The sequence below is a fragment of the Lissotriton vulgaris genome, unplaced genomic scaffold (genome assembly GCF_964263255.1).
Source record: "Lissotriton vulgaris unplaced genomic scaffold, aLisVul1.2 SCAFFOLD_2040, whole genome shotgun sequence".
NCBI lineage: Eukaryota > Metazoa > Chordata > Amphibia > Caudata > Salamandridae > Lissotriton > Lissotriton vulgaris.
The window spans coordinates 56,000-75,427 of record NW_028252333.1 but is presented as its reverse complement, the minus strand read 5'-3'; the positions used below and the strand labels follow the sequence as shown (position 1 = coordinate 75,427).

Sequence of the window (19,428 nt, the reverse complement as noted above, 5' to 3'; positions counted from 1 at the left end):
CTATGCTGATGAAGTAGCTCATTTTTGTGCTACACATGCTTGTGTTTTTAATGGACAATATACTGGAGAGAGCACAGAAGAGACCGAGCTCAGCATGATACTAGCTGTAGCTGATACTTGGGATGAGGTGAAGCGATTGCAGGATGAGGTCTCAGAGGAAGAAGCTGCTTCATGGGTTAGAGCCAGCTGTGAAAAGAGAGATGATGGCATTTGGGTGTCAACCGACAACAAAGCAGTACTTCCTAACTGATTATTGAGCCTGATGGCAAGGCAAATTTATGGAGCAGTTCATCTGGGACAAGATGCTATGGTGCGAATGTTCAGGCAAACGTGGTTTAACCCACGCTTTCGTGTGAATGCTGAAGAATTGTGTCACAGGTGTGTTACGTGTCAGCAAATGAATGTCGGGAAGATGACTGAGGTTACAATGAGTCACATTGGAAGATCAGGCTTCCTTTCAACAGGATACAATTGGATTTTATTGAAATGCCAAGATGCAATAGGCTGAGATATGTGTTGCTGGTGGTGTGTATCTTTTCACGTTGTGTTGAGGCATATCAAAACAGACGAAAAAGAATGCCGTCTCAAAAGTACGCATCTCCTGAGAGGACATATCTGGTTGCAGATGCAGAGCCCGAAGAATTAAAAGAGATTGGGAACTGGAACAGTGAACTACGGAGGGGATATTGATTGATATTCAGTTGTTAGTTCCCAGAGTTGAAGACTTCGGAACCCTGACAGGCCAAGTGGGTTGCGATTTTTGATCCTCAACCAGGTTGTTTTCCCTTCATTTGGTCGACAGCTCACTGCATTAGAATTGGGAGAAATTCATTCCGAAATCCTGCAAATGGTTCTCAACATACTCGGCTCTAACCTCATTAGAGATGAATCTTGAACTGTGACTGTAAAATGCAATAGGCTTTAGAAAGAAGATAACCAAGCCCAAAGTGGAAGAAGATTTAAATTAGGGTCTTTTACTGAGAGAGAAGAATTGAGGGATCTGGCTAACTACATCTCTACAATATGCCTAGTATTGATAAACTGAATCCGGCAATCAACGAGGGAGACAAGGTCAAATAAAGACATTGTAGCTTGCAGAATAAAAGCAAAGTAAAGAAGAAAAGAGACTTTAAACGCCTCCCTTGGTGCTTCAATTTTAGCAGTGAAAATATGGCTTTGTAAACGCCAGGACGTAAACAGAAATGTATCATCGGTACCCTTATTGCGATAGTGCTTCTTGTCATAACTGTGGTGATTGTCATGTATTTAGTTGGGTCTCACGATGCTGAAAAGAGTGGGGGACAAACTACTCTTACCAGACCCGTCTCAGATGTAGATGTAGAAGAAGGTCCATCCATGAAAGATAAAGAAATTATCAAAGAAACTAGTCGTAAATTACACATAAATCTGTCAAAGGGTGTTTTCACGCTGAATGCATATGCTTGTTTGTTATATGAATATGTGGACACAATGGAACCGAAAGACAGTTATGTGTGTATGCAATTGCCAGCATCAGTAGAGGAAGGCATTCAATACCATCACTTGCCCTTGACTTATGGCATTATGTGCAGCGTGTTGTGAGGTATGTTTTATAGCAAGGCACACTTTGAGTATTACTTCTCAAATTATGATGTGGTACTCTCTCAAGTCCCAGTTCTAAAATACCTGAACAAATATGATTATTATAAGGAGGTAGAATGCATGTCTAAGTATTTTGTACCTACCATCACTTTAGATACGTCATATGCACACCGACATAATTTAACCTGCATGTTAACTGACGGGGAAAAGAAGTTTGTAGACCAGCTAGAAGATCAACATATACAAACTTTATTTAGACCAGATCCAAAGCATAAGGTACTGCCATGGACCAAAGAAGAATTAGATCATAAGGCAAAGGGGAGTTCAGGACTCATAGCTTTAGACTTCCAGCAGAAAAGAAAGTTGTGCATCAGACATCCGTCCACGTATTATGACAAGATATTCGTGGGTGAGAGTGATTGTGAACACATTTTCCTGAACGTAGAATCCATAAGAAAAGCGCTATTGGATAAATTGACCATAAAGCCCAATGTGTATTGTGTATGTGGAAAGAATGCCTATGTGAAACTGCCCAAGAATTGGTATGGGACATGATATTTAGCTATCGTATCTCTCAAAATTTTCAGTGTGGATGATTTATGGCCTTTAGAAGGGAAAATATCTCACAGAGGGAAACATTGTGTAAGTGTTCGAGAGATCATAGGTGATGTGTTCTGAGCTATGATACCAAGTTTAGGTGTGGTTTTAAATGCTGTAATGATCAGAGAGTTGTCAACGTTAGTAGATAAGCTCTCCGTGAATACAGCACAAATCATGTTATTAGTTGTTGGTGAGATGGTCTCAATAAGGGCTATGGTTCTTCAAAATCTTTAGACATCCTAGTAGCAAAAGCTGGAGGAGTCTGTAAACTTTTGAGATTCCAACAGTGCTGCACTTATATTCCTGACTACAGTCGGGATATAAGAAATATATTAGTAATATCCCAGATATACATCAAGAATTGCGTAATTTGGCTGCTGAAGAACTCTGGGACCAAATTGGCAAGGGTTTTGGAAAGATTGGAAGCTGGTTTGGAAGTTTGGGACAGGGAATAATGGGTTACATCTTGAAACCTATCATAATAACTGTCGTTTGCATGATTATTCACTGGGATCTATTAAAGCATGTGCATGGCAAAAAGCTCAACACCAGGAAAATGTTTTGAAAAAGAGAGAGCAGCAACTGAAACTACAGCAGGACAGTCATTACCAACATCTGAGAGGGTTAGAGAGATTTAGACATGGACAGCAAGCAACATATTCTGTTTAGGTCGGTCTTTTCTACAAGGGGAAAATTCTGAGTGAGAGAATATTGGTGTTATGACATTAGTTATAAGAGGGGGGAACTGATAGAGCTCTTTCAGCGCTCTATATTGTATGGGTGCACTATACTCATGGTTAAAACGCACTCACATGCATTCCTATCGTTTGCCGTGTTCTATGATCATAACATGTATTTAGAGGAATCATTTAAACATTCATTATAGTGGAATGTTATAGTATGATTATGTATGTATCATAATGCTGGCATATATAAAGCGCTGGACAGTCTTATAGTCACATAATGTAATTGTGTTTGGTTTAAGTTGCCCGAGTTCTTAGGCCAAAAACTGTAGTTGTTTTTGTACCTCCTTGGACTCTCGAGAAATAAATAATTAAATGTTGTTTTCTCGAGAAATAGCAGTGCTCTCATACTACTGCAGGTGCTGGAATGTCAACTCGTTATTTTCTGATTGAAAGAAGATACAAGGAATGCTTTGAAGACAGTTGGAAGCAAGAAGGGAAGACACCTCTCGTGTCTGGCTTGCCTGGGAGCCAAAGTCAACTCGATGAACAAAGAAAATTAATTAATAGATCATAAAAACTCACCAGATAGAAATATTTGTTTTTACTAGAATCACGCAGTAACAATCGAACCCTATTTTGTATGATGCACGGGGACAGAGACCCCAGACTTCTGCTAGCTTTCGGAGACAAAGGAGCATCTCAGAACGAGCTCCTAGCCTTAAGCACCTCAAACCATTTGACGTGAGTACTTCTTAGGAATTCAACACGTGCTGACACCTTTGGGACCTGATGGAAAGGGAATTAGATAGAATCACCCCTTTTAGTATAGTGTAGGGACAGATTTGTTTTATTTCCAATGAAAAGAGATTTAGATTCTGCCTCCATCTTGAGCTGCATAATGATTTTGGAATTTACTATTGTATTTATTTTATGCAGAATAACTTATATTCGTAGAATCGGCTCTGTATTGATTTTCCTGTATCTATATCTGTTGATTTTGCGATGTGTATACATCTTATTATTCACGGCCTTATAAAAGATTGACAAACTCTAAAGACGGAGTCTGTGGTCCTTTCAGGTATGTTATATGAACGTATGGTTATGAATTGTTTCCTTCTCTCAACCACCATTTAGTTGGTAAATAAAAGACCATCTGCGCTAAAGTCTAGGAAGAAGACAAGGGTGCAATTTAGCATATTCAGCGTCACTGGCTTCTTTGCCCCGCAAATTGTCCCTGGATGCAGAGACCAATAACACCTCATGAGAAATGGCTTATAACCAAGTCAATTACACCCTCCTCAAATGCTAGCCAGAAACGCTGGGAGGCGTAGCTTGGCTGACATTTGTCCCCAGAAGAATGGGGAGATTTATTATAGAGAGGGTCACACAGCATGAAATAGCCACCAAGGTTGTTACGTAGTAGTAGCTCACCCCAGTGCGCTTGCATAGGGACAATCCGGAATACAATCCAGACTGTTGGAGAGGTTGTGGTTTACAGGGTACGCTGCTTCACATCTTGTGGGATTGTCCTAAATTGTCAGAATATTGGACTCAAATATTAAACAACATAGACCTGCACGTAGACACGCAGCTCCCTAGATTTCCTAATATATAATTTTGGAGCTTCCCAACCCCTTCACCTTCCCATTTTCATCCAGAAGAGGGAGACAAATAGGATTAGCCATAGGCGCCTGTAATGTTGTATGATGTGTCGGGCACTAGGACCGGCACAGTACTTGTCATAAGTGGGAGGAGAATGGTGGAGGCGGAACAGGAGGAGTCACGGAGGCAGTAAGATGTAGGGACAGGATTGCAGGCAGACGTGAAAATAAAGATCCTTTAGAGCTTACCTAGTGTGGGGTTTATTTATGCTGAAGTCAGGACATTACTGCTGGCGACGAGGGTAACCCTAGACCCTAGTTCCACGTGCCTGCTTCAGGAGTGTCCTGTCGAGTGCCCCGCTGCCTCGGAGCTGTTGAGACGTCCTGCGACCTGGGAGCCCACCCCTGTCGGGTCGTCATCCTGCTGTGCCTCGTGCTTTCTGCTGCTGTGTCTGCCGCGATACGGGATACGGGAGCCCAACCAGATCGCATGTGTTCTGCCGCTGTGCCTGCCACGCTCTGGGAGCCTACCCCAGTCGCACGTGTTGCTGCTGTGCGTCCGGGCTGTGAAGTGCCCCGTACTGCTGACTGTGAACGTCTTTGGGAGGCATATGGTCCTTATCTCTGGACCCAGTGACCTGGTGACTGCTTCAAGTAGGTCCCAGTCCCTGACCTACTCCGGCGTTGCCAATACTGCTGATCCTGACTCGTGTTCTGGCGAGGAACTAGAATTCCCTGGTGGCCATTTTGGGGTCAGGCGTCCCATCCAATCCACTGCGAGGATTTTACGGCAGCCAAGTCAGGCAACTGTCAAAAACTACTTTCAGTGTTAAATCAAAGGACTTACATACTTTAGACTTACTGGACATTGCTTCTCATACAAAATGGTGGAATGGCCCTCTACTGCAAGCACATTGAAGCCCATTGATGTTGGCAGTGTTTGCACATACTAATTGTTGCCACTGTTACTTTCTTGGGTCCATAGCAGCTGCTCCTCCACTCACCTCCAAGTGTTGCCATTGTTAACATTATCGTATCTGCGCCAGGTGTCAGTCGCTAGGAAGCTCTTCGGTGTTCAGACACCCTCTGTTACATAGTGGCATACAGTAAATTGCATATCTTTACGCCATGTCTGAGTCGCCAACGTTAAGACGGCGTCACGCATCTGCCGGTGCTAGGAGGCAGGAGTCCCCTATAACAACGTCTCAGAGAGAAGGTCACAACCTTGCTATACTCTGAGTTCCTTTTCTACGCCAGCCAGAACCCCTAGTCATATCTGGGGGAGGAATGGGCATTCGCTGGCAGGAATGGCTAGAGCATTTTGAGGACTTTATGAAAGGTTCAGATGTAACAAATGAGGACCAGTGACTGATTGCACAACCCAATCTCATTGGGAAGGAAATGGGTCAGATTATCAAGGAACTTCGGGCCGATGTTGCGTCATCATACGTCGACGTGCGGGACGCTCTGAACAGGAAATGTCTTGACAAAAGGAACATTGATTACTAACGATACACATTTAATTTGGCATCTCAAGAAAAAGATGAACCCATGGGAACATACATCACGCTTCTCAGACGCTTAGCATGGTACTGTGAGTTTGACTCCTTCACAACGGAAGATGCTCTTCGCCCGCAAATCATAGAAGGATGTCAGTCGTTGCGAAGACATCTGCTACAGAAAAGTTACTCCCTGGATGAGATTGAAGAAATGATTACATGATCAGGCGGAAGAACATGTGAAGCGAATAGAAGCTGGAAGAGGTGAAAAATGAGAACAGGCAATTTGGCTCCAATCTCGCAACAAAGCAGTGGTGCTCGAGATCCAAAGTTCATTCACACCAGACAAGCCCTTGTCGTCGAAGTCACAGTCGGACTGACAAAAGCCCAGAGCGCCAACTTACATGCTATCGATGTGGCTATGATTTTCTGCACACTGAGACTTGCCCTTCACTAGGCCAAAGATGTCGGAAGTGTGGCAGGGACAATCACTTTGAGAACGTTTGCAGAGTACGTAGCAAAGACACGCACTGAGACACTCGCAGACAATCAAGACAAGTCAACACTCACCGTCATGCCAAGGCATGCCAAGGCAGTCTGGAACCGCAGAGATCCCTCCATTGAATCCTCAAAATCTAGCATTGGTTCTCATGGCAACTACGAATCGAGACGATCACAATCTCGAGAATCAAGGTCACTGTAACCAGTATCACAAGATAGTGATGAATACGTCTGCATGGTCGCGTATCCCGACAGGTTGAAGAAATACCCACGGCTCCATCTTCAAATCGACACACATGTGGCCATGTTTGTACTGGACAGTGGGGCATCGCTCAACTACATTTCAGTTGCAGAATACAATAAAATGAATCCACAACCGCTGCACAAAGCTGCCGGGCGATTATACACATGGATGTCCAAGGAACCCCTCCCATATCTAGGACAATTTCAGACTAATCTTTCTTACAAAAAAAGGACGATTCCAGCTCGCATTCATGTCATTGACGGTCATGAAGCGGATTATCTTCTCAGCTTGCCCACGGCGGAACAACTTAAATTAGTAGAAATACAGTACCAAGTTGATGGCGAACCTGATATAGTTCACAAGTTTCCAAAACTGTTCACAGGACTCAGGAAATTGACCCACTGTTAAGTTTGATTGTACATAAATGAACGGGTGACACCCATGGCGCAACACCACAGAAAAATTCTGTTTCACCTTCAACAGTCCGTAGAGTAGGAACTACAGGATCTTCTCCGGGCTGACATAATTGAGAGAACATCGGGACCCACTCCTTGGGTCTCTCCAATGATTTTAGTACTGAAAAAGGGCACATCTGGCAAAGTGTGTCTCTGTGTTGAGATGAGAGCACCCAATACTGCCATTACCGTCAATGAGAGAGAGAGAGACACCCAAGACCTCATATCAGTGACATGATTGAGTCACTCAATGGGGCACAAATATTTTCCAAACTAGATCTCAACAAGGGCTATCACCAGCTTGAACTCCAAGAAAAATTGAGATACATCACCACATTCTCGGCTCACCAAGGCCTGTTCAGATACAAAATGCTCAGTTTTGGTGTCTCCTCTGCAGCTGAGATCTTTTTGGAGGCAATCAGAAGAGTAATTCATCACTTTCCCAACACTCTAACACAGTGATGACATTCTCGTGTATAGAGCGATGACACAAGAACACGACAAGGCACTGGATAGGGTTTGTCATGCTCTGTTAAATGCCAACCTAACATTAAATAAAGACAAATGTGAATTTCACAAATCCACAATAAAGTTCTTTGGACACATTTTCTCAGGTGCGGGCATGAGACCTGATCCCGAAAAGATTGCAGCGTTGAATGATACCCGAGACTTTGAGACGCTGGGGATGTGCCTTCGATTCTAGGCATGGCCAGATACTGTGCACATTATATAAAGGACAAGGCCACTATCAGTTATCCTCTGAGAAAGCTGACCAAACAAGGCCACACTTTTCATTGGACCACAAGACGTGATCAAGCCTTCCACTCAATCAAAGCTTCTGTTGAGTCTGCCAACAATCTGCCCTATTTCAACCCGCGGTAAAATACTGAAATCACTGTGGATGCGAGTCCTGTGGGACTTGGAGCCATATTAGCTCAGTGTGACTGAGAGGGTGATCAACGATCTACGCCAGCCGGAGCCTAACAGACACAGAGAGAACGTACTCCCAGCCCGAAAAGGAAAGCCTAGCAGTAGATTGGGCCTGCAAACATTTTCACATTTTCATATATGGAAAACATTTTACGCTTATCACGGACCATCAGGCCCTGCTAATGTTTTTCAGAAATGCCCGAGCCAAAATACCACCCAGAATAGAGCTTTGGGTCATCCGTCTTCAAGAATATACTTATACTATCGTCAACAAGCCGGTAAAAGCTGCAAATCCAGCCGACGATGTTTTGAGGCATCCTAAGCCAACGTCCAAATGTGGCTCAAGCCAAAACACCAGCAGTGCCTTTGGAAGCCATCCTTGATGCCACCAATGAATACGTCATGTTACAAGATGTGAAACATCGCATCCAAACAAACAGCTGGAGACATCTGGAGGACTCCGGACAGAGCAAACAAACGGACAGTCATGAATTGTCTTCTAACAGAAATGTGAAGGATGAACTCTCCATTACCTCAGATGGCCTTCTGCTAAGAGACAAACAAATAATCATCCCGAAACAGTTGCGCCAAGGAGTCATTAACCTAGCACATGAAGGGCACAGGGGCATTGTAGCTATGAAGAGAGCGCTGCACGAGTGGGTCTGGTTCCCTACGCTCGATCAAATGGTTGAACTCACACTGAAAGACTGCCCACAGTGTCAGGTAGTCAGTCGAGAGGAGCCACGCGCGCCCCTACAAATGTCAGAATTTCCGGACGGCGTGTGGCAACATGTTGCAGTAGACTTCTTTGGCCCGCTACAATCTGGCAAGTACAACCTGGTCGTAATAGATGAATACTCATGCTTCCCGATTGCGCACATCACATTGTCAACCAAAGCTGTTACCACGATACCTGTGCTGGATGAAGTGTTTGCAGCATGGGGCATACCGAAGGTAGTGAAAACAGACAATGGACTACCATTCAATGGACAAGACTGTGCTGCATTTGCCAACCACTTAAATTTCAGACAACGGAAGATCACCCCCGGCCACAGGCCAATAGAATGGTAGAAAGATTTATGGCTTTCTTGAAAAAAAAACATCCAGCAAGCAGAACTTTCAAAGTGCGACATTCAAGTGGCTTTAAATGAGGTGTTGCGGGCATATAGAACCACACCGCATACTACCACAGACAGATGCCCCGCAACTCTAATGTAGGGTTGCACAGTGCGCATAAGAATACCAGCCTGGGAAGACATAGCTAGTGGTACTCACCAAGTCTCTGATCACGAAGAATTAGCAGCAAGAGACAGACTGAAAAAGGAGAAGATGGAGGAATACACAGACAGCCGGAGGAAAGCTACACAATCATCCATTCAGGAAAGGGATTGGGTACTGGTACGGCAAGAACCACAAAAGAAAACTGACTGTCGGTATCATGATTGCCCCCTGTTGGTGATGAAACAAAAAGGGACTATGATCACAGCTACATCAGAGGACAAGGGAATCACAAGAAATGTGTCGCATTTCCAGAAATGCACGCCCACTGTTAGAGAAGCGTTGGCTGTGCCTGACAGCACCTCGAAAGGGGAAGCACCTGAGATAAGACTTGAACATCGATCCTCTATCTCCCCTGGTGGAGGGGAGCAGGAGACTCATTTGTTCGCCTCATTGAAGAACTGTAACTATGTTGTTTATTTTTGATGTCTCTCCAGATATGAACAGACACTGTTGAAACGTTTCAAGTTGTTTAAAAAGGGAGGAGATGTAATGGTGTATGATGTGTCGGGCACTAGGACCGGTGGAGGAGAATAGGGGAGGCGGAACAGGAGGAGTCAAGGAGGCAGTAAGATGTAGGGACGGGATTGCAAGTAGACGTGAAAATAAAGATCCTTTAGAGCTTACCATTCTGGGGATGGAAAAGATCACATTTTCACTTACAAATCAGACTACGCCGTTTGCACAGCTTTAGAGCCCATTCTTGACCCTTTTATCAAAAGAATAACAGGAGCTCACTTGACCGAAATATTCGCGCATACAGCGCCTGACGGAGCCTGCCCCCTTAGTCCCGGCCATAGTCACGTGCGAAAGTACCAGGATTTTTTCTCGACGACTGATTGTCTTACATGGAATACAAGTGGGGGTGGGGGGTTATATGTTGAGATTTGTTATATTATTTTGCAGGCCAACGTCAGAAATCACTTACATCGAGCGCTGCGTCGCTCATGGACAGCTAAACTTGGCATTAACTTTGAAAATTTGAATAAAATGATTTGAACCATAAACACTCTGAAAAGGGCAGACAGGGCATCTGCTGCCTTTTGGTGGCTTACCCACCCCTGCCAAACTCTAATTCAGTTCCAATGGTTTCACATATTTAGTGGTTCTTTTAGACTGCCAAATAAAATATCTCTTCACTTCTACTGTCAAGGCCGACATGTATGGTGCCAGCAAATGTTGCAGCGGAAAGGTTTGTACATTTTCACATTCTATTGAGCATTAATCAGTAGACTTTATGCTCAAAATCAAGACAAGGATTAATTGCAAAATAACTTTGAAACAACTTGCTTCTCCATGAGCAGCTGTACATAGCTTAGCCTAATGTTAGAAGTGAAAATACACATGTATTTGTTGATATCCACTAAAAGAGCAAAGAAGCTAATTCATTTTCATCAGGAGACCTTGGAGTCCGTACAATAGGCACTTATAAAAGAAGTCACTGTTTGCAGACGCCAATAAAATATTTTTGTGAATAGAAAAAAAGGAAGTAAAAGATAACCCCATATGGAAAGGCTTCAAGTGTGAAGGAAAGGTAATGGAAACATTAGGGGCTTCATTTATGAGTCTCTGCGTCACTTTTACGCCGCTGGTGCGTCCCTTTTTGTGACGCACCAGTGGCGTAAAAAATGCGCCTTGTTGCGCCATATTTGCAAAGTGACGCATCTAGGTAGATGCGTCACTTTGTAAACCCCTGCGCCACATTATACCTGCGCCATGTATAATGTATGCAAGGGGGGCGTATTGACGCAAGTGAGGATCGTAGAAGTGACGCAGTGAAATCTATGAGATTTCACTGCGCCACTTCTAGGACACAAATGCGTCAAATTCTTACGCCTGCCTCACAGCAGGCGTAAGACTGACGCAGGCCCTTTCACATGGGGCTTGCCCCATATGAAAGGATACATTGCAGGAGTTGCGTCACTTTTGTGACACACTCCAGCAATGCGTCACTTTTGCGCCATACAGATACGTCAGAAATACTGACGTATCTGTAACTCCTTGCGCCATGATGCGTCATACTGTAAATATGACGCATCATTGGTGTCGCAAGGAGGGCGCAGTGAAAAGTGACGCATCGCTGTTTTCACGCAGCGATGTGTCACTTTTCATAAATGAGGCCCTAGATTTGTAAGTAGATAGTTTTCAATTTAGTTGGTATATTTTGCATGCCATTTGTCAGAATGAATAATATCACATTTTCAGTAATATAATATAATGAAATCATGAACTATTTGTTTTCCTTTCTATGATTTCGCCCAGATTGACAAAGGAGCTCCTCTGGTCTGCAAAGAGAATGGAACATGGTTCCTGGCAGGCGTTCATTCTCCGTTGTTAAAGGCCTGTAACGTTCCCAATGCTCCACCGATGTTCACTGCGGTATCAGCTTATGCAGACTGGATTCAGGAGAAGATATCCGGAGCTGCTTTTGCCAATCAAACAATTCCACTTTCAAACAGTACAGATGATGGGAACTGTACAAAATATGAAGCAAGCCCACAAGCAGGTAATATATGGGATAAAGTAAACCCTGCTGTTCATTGTAATGTTTTCGCAAGTCATTGAGGAGTTCCGTAGCCATGCACAACAAGCATTGGCATAGCCAAAAGGTCTCGCTTTTGGGACCTTATAAGTATTTAGTTATGCAGCACAATATCCTTGGTGCAACATTAACTGTTGCATGGCGAAATACTTATAAGGTCCCAAAGGCGAGACCTATTGGCTATGCCAATGTTTGTTTGCTTCTGCATCTTCCATACTAAGTCAGTCTCAGGCCCGTCGTGACCAGCAGCCCCTCATAACATTTCTTCTGTTTGGCTAAGACTCTCTTACGGTGAGACATTAGATTGAACACAGCTAAGTGAAAGTAGTATTTGGTTCAGAATCATATTATATATGGTACTACTCATACTAGGAATATTTGCATTGTAATCCATGAAAATTAGCCCTAGAGGAAGCATGGTTACCTGCTTTGAACACAGTTCTGTAGAAAATTATGAAGTAGGAAAAAAATGAAAGTTCTCTTTCTGTGTTTACACATATGGAATGTTAGATCTCATTTGGGATGCAGTTTGTGATGCAACTTAACAAGTAAGTGAGACAGAGTAATCTCTATGTTAAGGTGCTTAGATTAGTTTCTTACTACAGGCATTCTGGAGTCAGAAAGCAAAAGTAATAAGAAAAGTATGCCACTTATCATTTGTCATAACTTATTACAAGTGAGCAGCGCACAGACGTAACGCAGGCCCCTGCAGCGCTGGGGGCACCCAACCCTTGAGGGGGCCCCCATTCACCACAAGGCCAATGTATATCTGTGAGATATGGGAAACTTAGGGGCCCATTATCATTTTGCATTACGGCACTGGAGCAGCGATGCCTTGCACATGTAGGCTTGCCACTCTGGGTCTACTCTAAGGCAGTGCTTCCCAGACTTTTGAGAACCACAATCCACTTTTTTGTATGACAAACCTTTGTGACACACCTACCTTTAATGGACGAGGTGGGCAATTTTTTTAATGCAATTAAAGCATTGTGTAGCAGCACATTGTCATTTACAGACAGCACATTTTCCATGGACCTGTTGTCTATATTTGCACAAACATACAGTTTTACTAATAAAACCATATTTCTTGCAAATAATAAAGTGTTGAAATCTGTTTTCAGTCAATATTGTTTGTGCATCACTAAGCAAAGTGTTTTTATTTGTTCTGATCTTATGAAAATCTTTGTTTACAACACATTTCAGAATTACAAAAATAGGTGCTCATTTTTGCTTTCCCAACTACGAAATGTGCACAATTTGTTTTGTTGTGTGCTACGAAAAATGTACATCCTGCAGCCTTTCATTTCACACTTCATGTACCCCAGCAAGGTTATCACATAATTCACTTGACTTTTATTCCTCTGTCTGCAAAGTGAGAGGAGTTTGTAAATACCAGTCCGAAGTTAAAAAGAAATAAATAAATAAGCTGCAGTTTATCAGAAGACATAGCCCCACATTTGACCTCTGTCTTTGAAGCACAGTACATGAGGCAACATAAATGCATAATTTAAAGTGTATATTTATTTTTATTTATTGCTTGGACTTTTGTGACCCACTACAAATCGGCTTCCACCCTACCAGTGGGTCACGACCCGCAGTTTAGGAAACACTGGTCTAAGGTCTCCCCTTCTCCTAAGGGAGCGAACTGCCAAGCTCACACACCGGGTTGAGCTATTGAGTACCTCACACCTCGGTGCAGACATATATTCAAGCTGCGAACCCTGACAACCAAATTTCGAGAGCCCCCACTCAAACAAGTTCTTTTTTTTTTTTTTTTTTTTTTTGTGATTTAAAGATTTTATTGAAAAATAAAAGTGGCATATGGCATCTTTGGATTCACAGTTAAAGAGACTTTAAATGCATTCTTAAGCTCTCTTAAATCGGATAAGACTTGTAGATGTTGGTTGGAAAAAACTGACCGAAATGAAGAAGGAACAATATTGAAATGCTCACCTAACATAAACAACCTCGGATGCCACTTCCATTAGATCTCCGTCCACGTTCCAAGGGAATACTGCTTCTGAGGAAGGTGCATGTAAATCCTTGTTTCCTCCTTCATAATCTCTGCTGCGAACACCCTGCGTGCTTGGACACAGCTTTACTTCCCGACTAGAGTAGGTTTCCACAAAAGAAAAATCAAACTGAAAAGAAGACAGAATTATGGTCAAATGACTCCCAAACACGACAGGGACTAAATATCAGCGCACTCCTTTTGAAATAGTTTCTACTCAACTTCCAACAGCATTGTAACAGCAGGGAACACGTATCTACAGTCTACAATAAACCTGTATGACATTGTTCTGCATTCTGTTCATCAACTGTGGTTTTTGCATTTGTCAACCCGAGTGGGATGGGTATGCTCAGACGTGAGTCCCATGCTCTCCACACCACTGGATTCAAGCAAGCCGGGCTGAAGACGGCTGGCGCTGGAATGCCAGAAACGGGTCCTTGGAAGCTTGTTTCCGGTCCAGGGAAGGCATGGCTTGGCAGTTCGGGCTGGACTGTTCCCATGAGGCACAGAGTCAGACTGATTTGCATATGGCCATGTCTGAACTGGGGTGGTGTGGAGTGCAAAAAAACGATGGATTTAGGCCCAGATCTCTGTACTGGGGTGAATGTATGACATTGTTCTGCATTCTGTCCATCAACTGTGGTTTTTGCATTTGTCACCCCGAGTGGGATGGGTATGCTCAGACGTGAGTCCCATGCACTCCACACCACTGGATTCAAGCAAGCCGGGCTGAAGACAGCTGGAATGCCAGAAACCGGTCCTCGGAAGCTTGTTTCCGGCCCAGGGAAGGCATGGCTTGGCAGTTTGGGCTGGACTGTTCCCATGAGGCACAGGGTCAGACTGATTTGCATTTGGCCATGTCCGAACTGGGGTGGTGTGGAGTGCAAAAAAACGATGGATTTAGGCCCAGATCTCTGTACTGGGGTGAATGTATGACATTGTTCTGCATTCTGTCCATCAACTGTGGTTTTTGTATTTTTACTTCCCTTTCAGCAGACAAGTGAGACGGCTTCAGATAATAAAATAACACAGTAAAAAGAGGTGGAAAAAGACAAGAACGCGAGGCAGAAATGTGAAAAGATGACTAGAGACTGCTGAGGCATGTTTCCATAGATTGAAAATGCAAATGTTTGTCCCTTTAATGTTTGGTGTCACCTCAATCACCAGGCTCCTGCCTCACCTCACCTCACCTCACTGAAGTGCCAGCACTGAAAGGTACATCGTACGATTGCATGTTTCCTGCAGCGTCCTCACGGCAGCTTTCATTAGCTACAGAGGAGCCCCTTGAGGCAGAGTAAACATGCAGCCATATAAAACGCAGCACTCCTTCTGAAAAACGCTATCACTGCAAAAACAAGCGCACTGCAGGGGGAGGAGAGAGAGGAGGGGGGCTGCGCTTTCCTTGCGGAAGCGAGCTTTCATCTGTGAAAGCTCGCTCCCACAAGGGAATTGCCAAACGTGCACGCATTGCCATTCAAAGCAATGTAATGCGTGCACGTTTTTTTGGTAGCAAAACGAAATCGATTGTAAAAGGTCTTTTTTCCTATGTAGCGCATGTGCGCTGAGTAGGCAAGACCTAAAAATACAGCTAAAGGCAGAGTTCTTTATAAGTTCAAGGAACTCCGAGGTGACTTCCAATAGCCTTATGATAAGTGTCAGATGGTAATTATCGTCATAATATATGGTTACATCATCACCCTTCCCACAATCAACTTAAATCCTTGGTGTGTTGCTTTTTCATATGAAAGAGAGAGGATATTTGCAGAGCTTAAAAATATAATTTCTAGTGCAAAATAAACACACCAAAAAGCAGAAAGATAATTGTTATAAAACATTAGGATGCACACTAAAAGCGGACTTTGCTACTCTCGCCACTGCATTCATGACAACCGAGATCCACTCACAGCAAGACAGAGACCTGCTGGATCTCCTACTAACAGCGGCAGTCAAAATAGTACTCACCAACTGGAACGACACCTCCAAGGCAACTTTCAAGGGCTGGCTTAACTGGGTGATGTACCTTTGTGGCGCTGACAACACTGCCCTCCGTGACTCACCATGGAGAAATCCCAACAGGGGGATGTGGGCGTCCTTGGACAAGCTCTTAGACCCACACGACCCGCCATGAATAAACATTAACAAATCTAACAAGTGGCTCTACACCACACCTCCACAGGGTCAAAGACTCTGTCGAGTAGAAAGTAAACTTCTGTATGCTAGCTCAGTTCTTTCCTACCTTATCTCTTTTTCTTTCCTTTTCCTTTCCTCTTAAAATCAACAGTGGATAGGGGGAGCAGCCATGCCCATAGACTGTATAACTGTTCTACCGATAACATAGCCAATGTTGCTGCATCCGGTACGAATATGCGCTGATGTTTATACTTTTTATGTTCTATGTTTTAAAAAAAAAAACAACAAAGATATTTGAAATTAAAAAGATTGTAGAATTAGTTTAAGGAAAGTCAAATTTAAGTCACTGTAGCTCAGAACGTGTAGAAACATGTACAGAGATTTCTTGTTTCCTATAATTACCTAAAACTAGCAAAAAATGAACATCTTTCCATAAATATAGCCTTTCTGCTGATCATGTTTCATCTGGAAGAACAGAGCAGAAGAAAAAAAGCTAGGTTTTGTTTTTTAGTGTTCAAACTGCAGCATAATTATGCTCCATGTCCTGCCTCTTCCATTGGCTGTAGCTGTTATGTTATGGTATATTGATTTGCATATGCACTAATCACCTGTTGGGAAGTGAAGAAGAGACTCTGATGTGTTGTGGGAGGTTGTTCCATGTCCGGGGTGCAATGTGGGAGAATGAGCAACCTTCAGTTGTTCTTAGGCAGATGCAGGGAATGAGTGCAAGTGAGGCAGAGCAAAGATGTATGGTGGGTTGGTAGAAGTGTGCAGGTGATCTGATAAGAGGCAGGTAGTTGTAAATTCCTTACCGTAGAATTTCCCCCAGGCGTCAGTCTGGATCTAGAAATGTATTTCTTCAGCAATTTTCCTGCGTGTCGTTAAGTGGCGTCAGTCAGCTCTGAGTCCGGCATCGTGGGCCCCGGGATGACGTTGCAGGACCTACATAGATGCTGCCCATGCGCCCTGACATCAGCTCTTTCTTTTGCCACGCAGGGCCTAGGGCAGATCTGGAGAGGGCTACCTCTGGCCACTTTTTGGCTAACTTTTTTCGACTTTTTGTCAACGTCTTTTACGAGTCGTAGATTCCTGGTGTGTCGAGGATGTCCCGCCGAAGGACCGGCATAAAGCCCTGCGGGTTCCTGCCGCCGGATGATGTCCGGGATGGATCCGCACCTCATATGCCTTTGGGGTGTGAATCCCGACCATGGCTCTAAGTCGTACTCAAAGTACCAGGCCATGAACCCGAAGACCTTGCAGGAGTGGTCCAGAAAACTGCTGGAAACCCGACTCTTGGCTACACATTGCTCCCGTTCTAGTTTGAGGGGAAGGTTTTGAGAATGTTCGCAGAGCCCACACTCCTCCCACTCCCAGTCATCGGGGAGATCTTTGGAAAAGTCAAGGAAGCACAAAAAGAAGTCAAAGAAGCACAGGTGTTCTTTGGTTTCTCCCTGTTGGTCAACAGACTCGGGATCCTGAGTGTCGTCGCTCAAAGGCCCCATCTCTTGAGCTGACTTCTGATACTGCTCCATGCTTCTCTCCCATTCCAGAATGCCGGAGCGTCTCCAAACCAAATCCAGAAGTTTTATGATGCCTTGTACCTCATACTTTGGCAGCCTTGCTCTGTCGGCACACCTTCGGGCCCCAAGGAGTCAGTAGGGGCCCAGGGACTTCAAAGCCGGCGGCTCCTGTCCCGGTTCTGGAGGGCCCCTGTGGATCCAGACCTGGATCAGGATCGACGCTGGTCAATCTCACTAGACCTTTCCCGACGACGACGCTTCCAGCGTCGACCGTGCACCCAGCCCGCGCCGACCCCATCCTCATCCTTGAAGTGGACATGGAGTTGGACCAGCGCAGATCGATGTTGATTTTGACGCCAGAAGGGACTGGTTCAGTCCTGGGGTTCATTTTGGGCAAGAAGATGAAGAAGAAACCTGGGCAGGTCCGCTGGACCCTTTCACTGACCAACTTGAGGAACCGGACAAGATATTGGACCTGGGTGATGCCAGTGATCCAGACACTTCCTCTGACACTGTCCTGCTTTCTCCCCCTACCATGGCTACAGAGGAGGGAGCTTCCTATACTGTGGTGGTGAGGAGGGCAGCCAAGGTCCTGGGTCCCAAGCATCCTACGGTGGTAGTCAGGACTAACCTCCTGACAGAGGTGCTTCAGCCTGCGGCTTCCTCGTCTAAACCCCTTTTGCCGTTCAATGAAGCCCTCACGGACGTCCTTCTGGGCACTTGGTCCAAGCACAGACCAGGGGCTCCTGTGGTAGGACGGATTGCCCGCCGCTACTGCCCCGCTCCATGCAACCCAGCATTCCTGACCAAACACCCCTCTTCTATTAGCTTGGTAGTCCAAGTCTCTTCATCAAAAGGCTCATTCCCTTCTGTTCCCCCAGGCAAGGAATCCAAGAAGCTGTATCGTCTTGGGAAGATGTTTTCATCCACCAGCTTGGCATTGCGGTTGGTGATAATTCATGCTTCTTGAGCCGATACTCTAATACTATATGGGATACGGTTTTGCAGGTGCTGCCTCAGTGCCCGGAAGAGCCCCAGGCCATTCTCTCGCAAGCAGTAACAGATGGGAGAAACGCAGCCAAATGCACGATACGATGTGGACTGGATACCACTGACTCAATTTGGCAGAATGACTGCCACCTCAGTAGCTGTTAGACGCTGCGCCTGGTTGAGGTCTTCTGGCTTCTCAAGGGATGTCTTGTCTTCCTTGACAGACATGCCTTTTGATGGCATTTGTCTTTTTGGTGACAAGGCCGACAGCGCTTGAGCGCTTCAAGGATTCTAAAGCTACGGCCAGATCCTTGGGCTTTGTGGCTATCTCACATCCATTTCAGTCTGCCTTTCATCCCTTTCGTGGCTACGGAAGGGGCATCCAGCCATGTCTTGTCCAGCCCAGCCACACAAACTGTCCAGCCTTTGCGTGGCCGCAGATGTGGGACCTAGAATCCTCGCAGGTCAGGAAGCCAGCAATTTGGGTAGTACACCCTTTCCCTCCCTTCCGCAGCCTCCAAACCTTCCTAGTCCAACATTTCAGGCCCATCAACGGGCAGTTGATGGCACAATCCGCCATCACCTCCTCGACTGGCAATCCTTCACATTGGACAGCTGGGTTCTGATACTCTGAAAGGGCTGCTCCCTCCCCTTCAAGACTACCCCACCCTCCATGCCACCTTCCTACGATTGCATGACAGAGGATCCTTTGGCACTTCTCTACCAGGAAGTATCGTCTCTCTTGGCCAAGGGAGCTATAGAGAGCTTCCCTGGCCAGAAGTAGGTTGTGGTTGTTATTCCCACTACTTTCTGGCACCCAAGAAGGACAGAGGCCTGTGTCCTATCTTAGACCTCCGGTC

The 19,428-nt window shown here is 44.8% G+C and overlaps 1 protein-coding gene across 1 annotated transcript in view; it reads left to right on the top strand.

Moving 5' to 3' along the window:
- The window catches only part of LOC147662587 (tryptase-like), a gene marked incomplete at its 5' end in the record, with an annotated part of 402,238 nt that extends 387,012 nt beyond the window's left edge, over positions 1-15,226 (top strand). Inside the window, 2 exons of the mRNA XM_086951062.1 lie at positions 11,638-11,881; positions 15,096-15,226. Coding sequence (XP_086807188.1) covers positions 11,638-11,881; positions 15,096-15,226 — 375 coding nt within the window. The remainder of the gene's footprint in view (positions 1-11,637; positions 11,882-15,095) is intronic.
- Between the last annotated feature and the right edge of the window lie 4,202 nt (positions 15,227-19,428).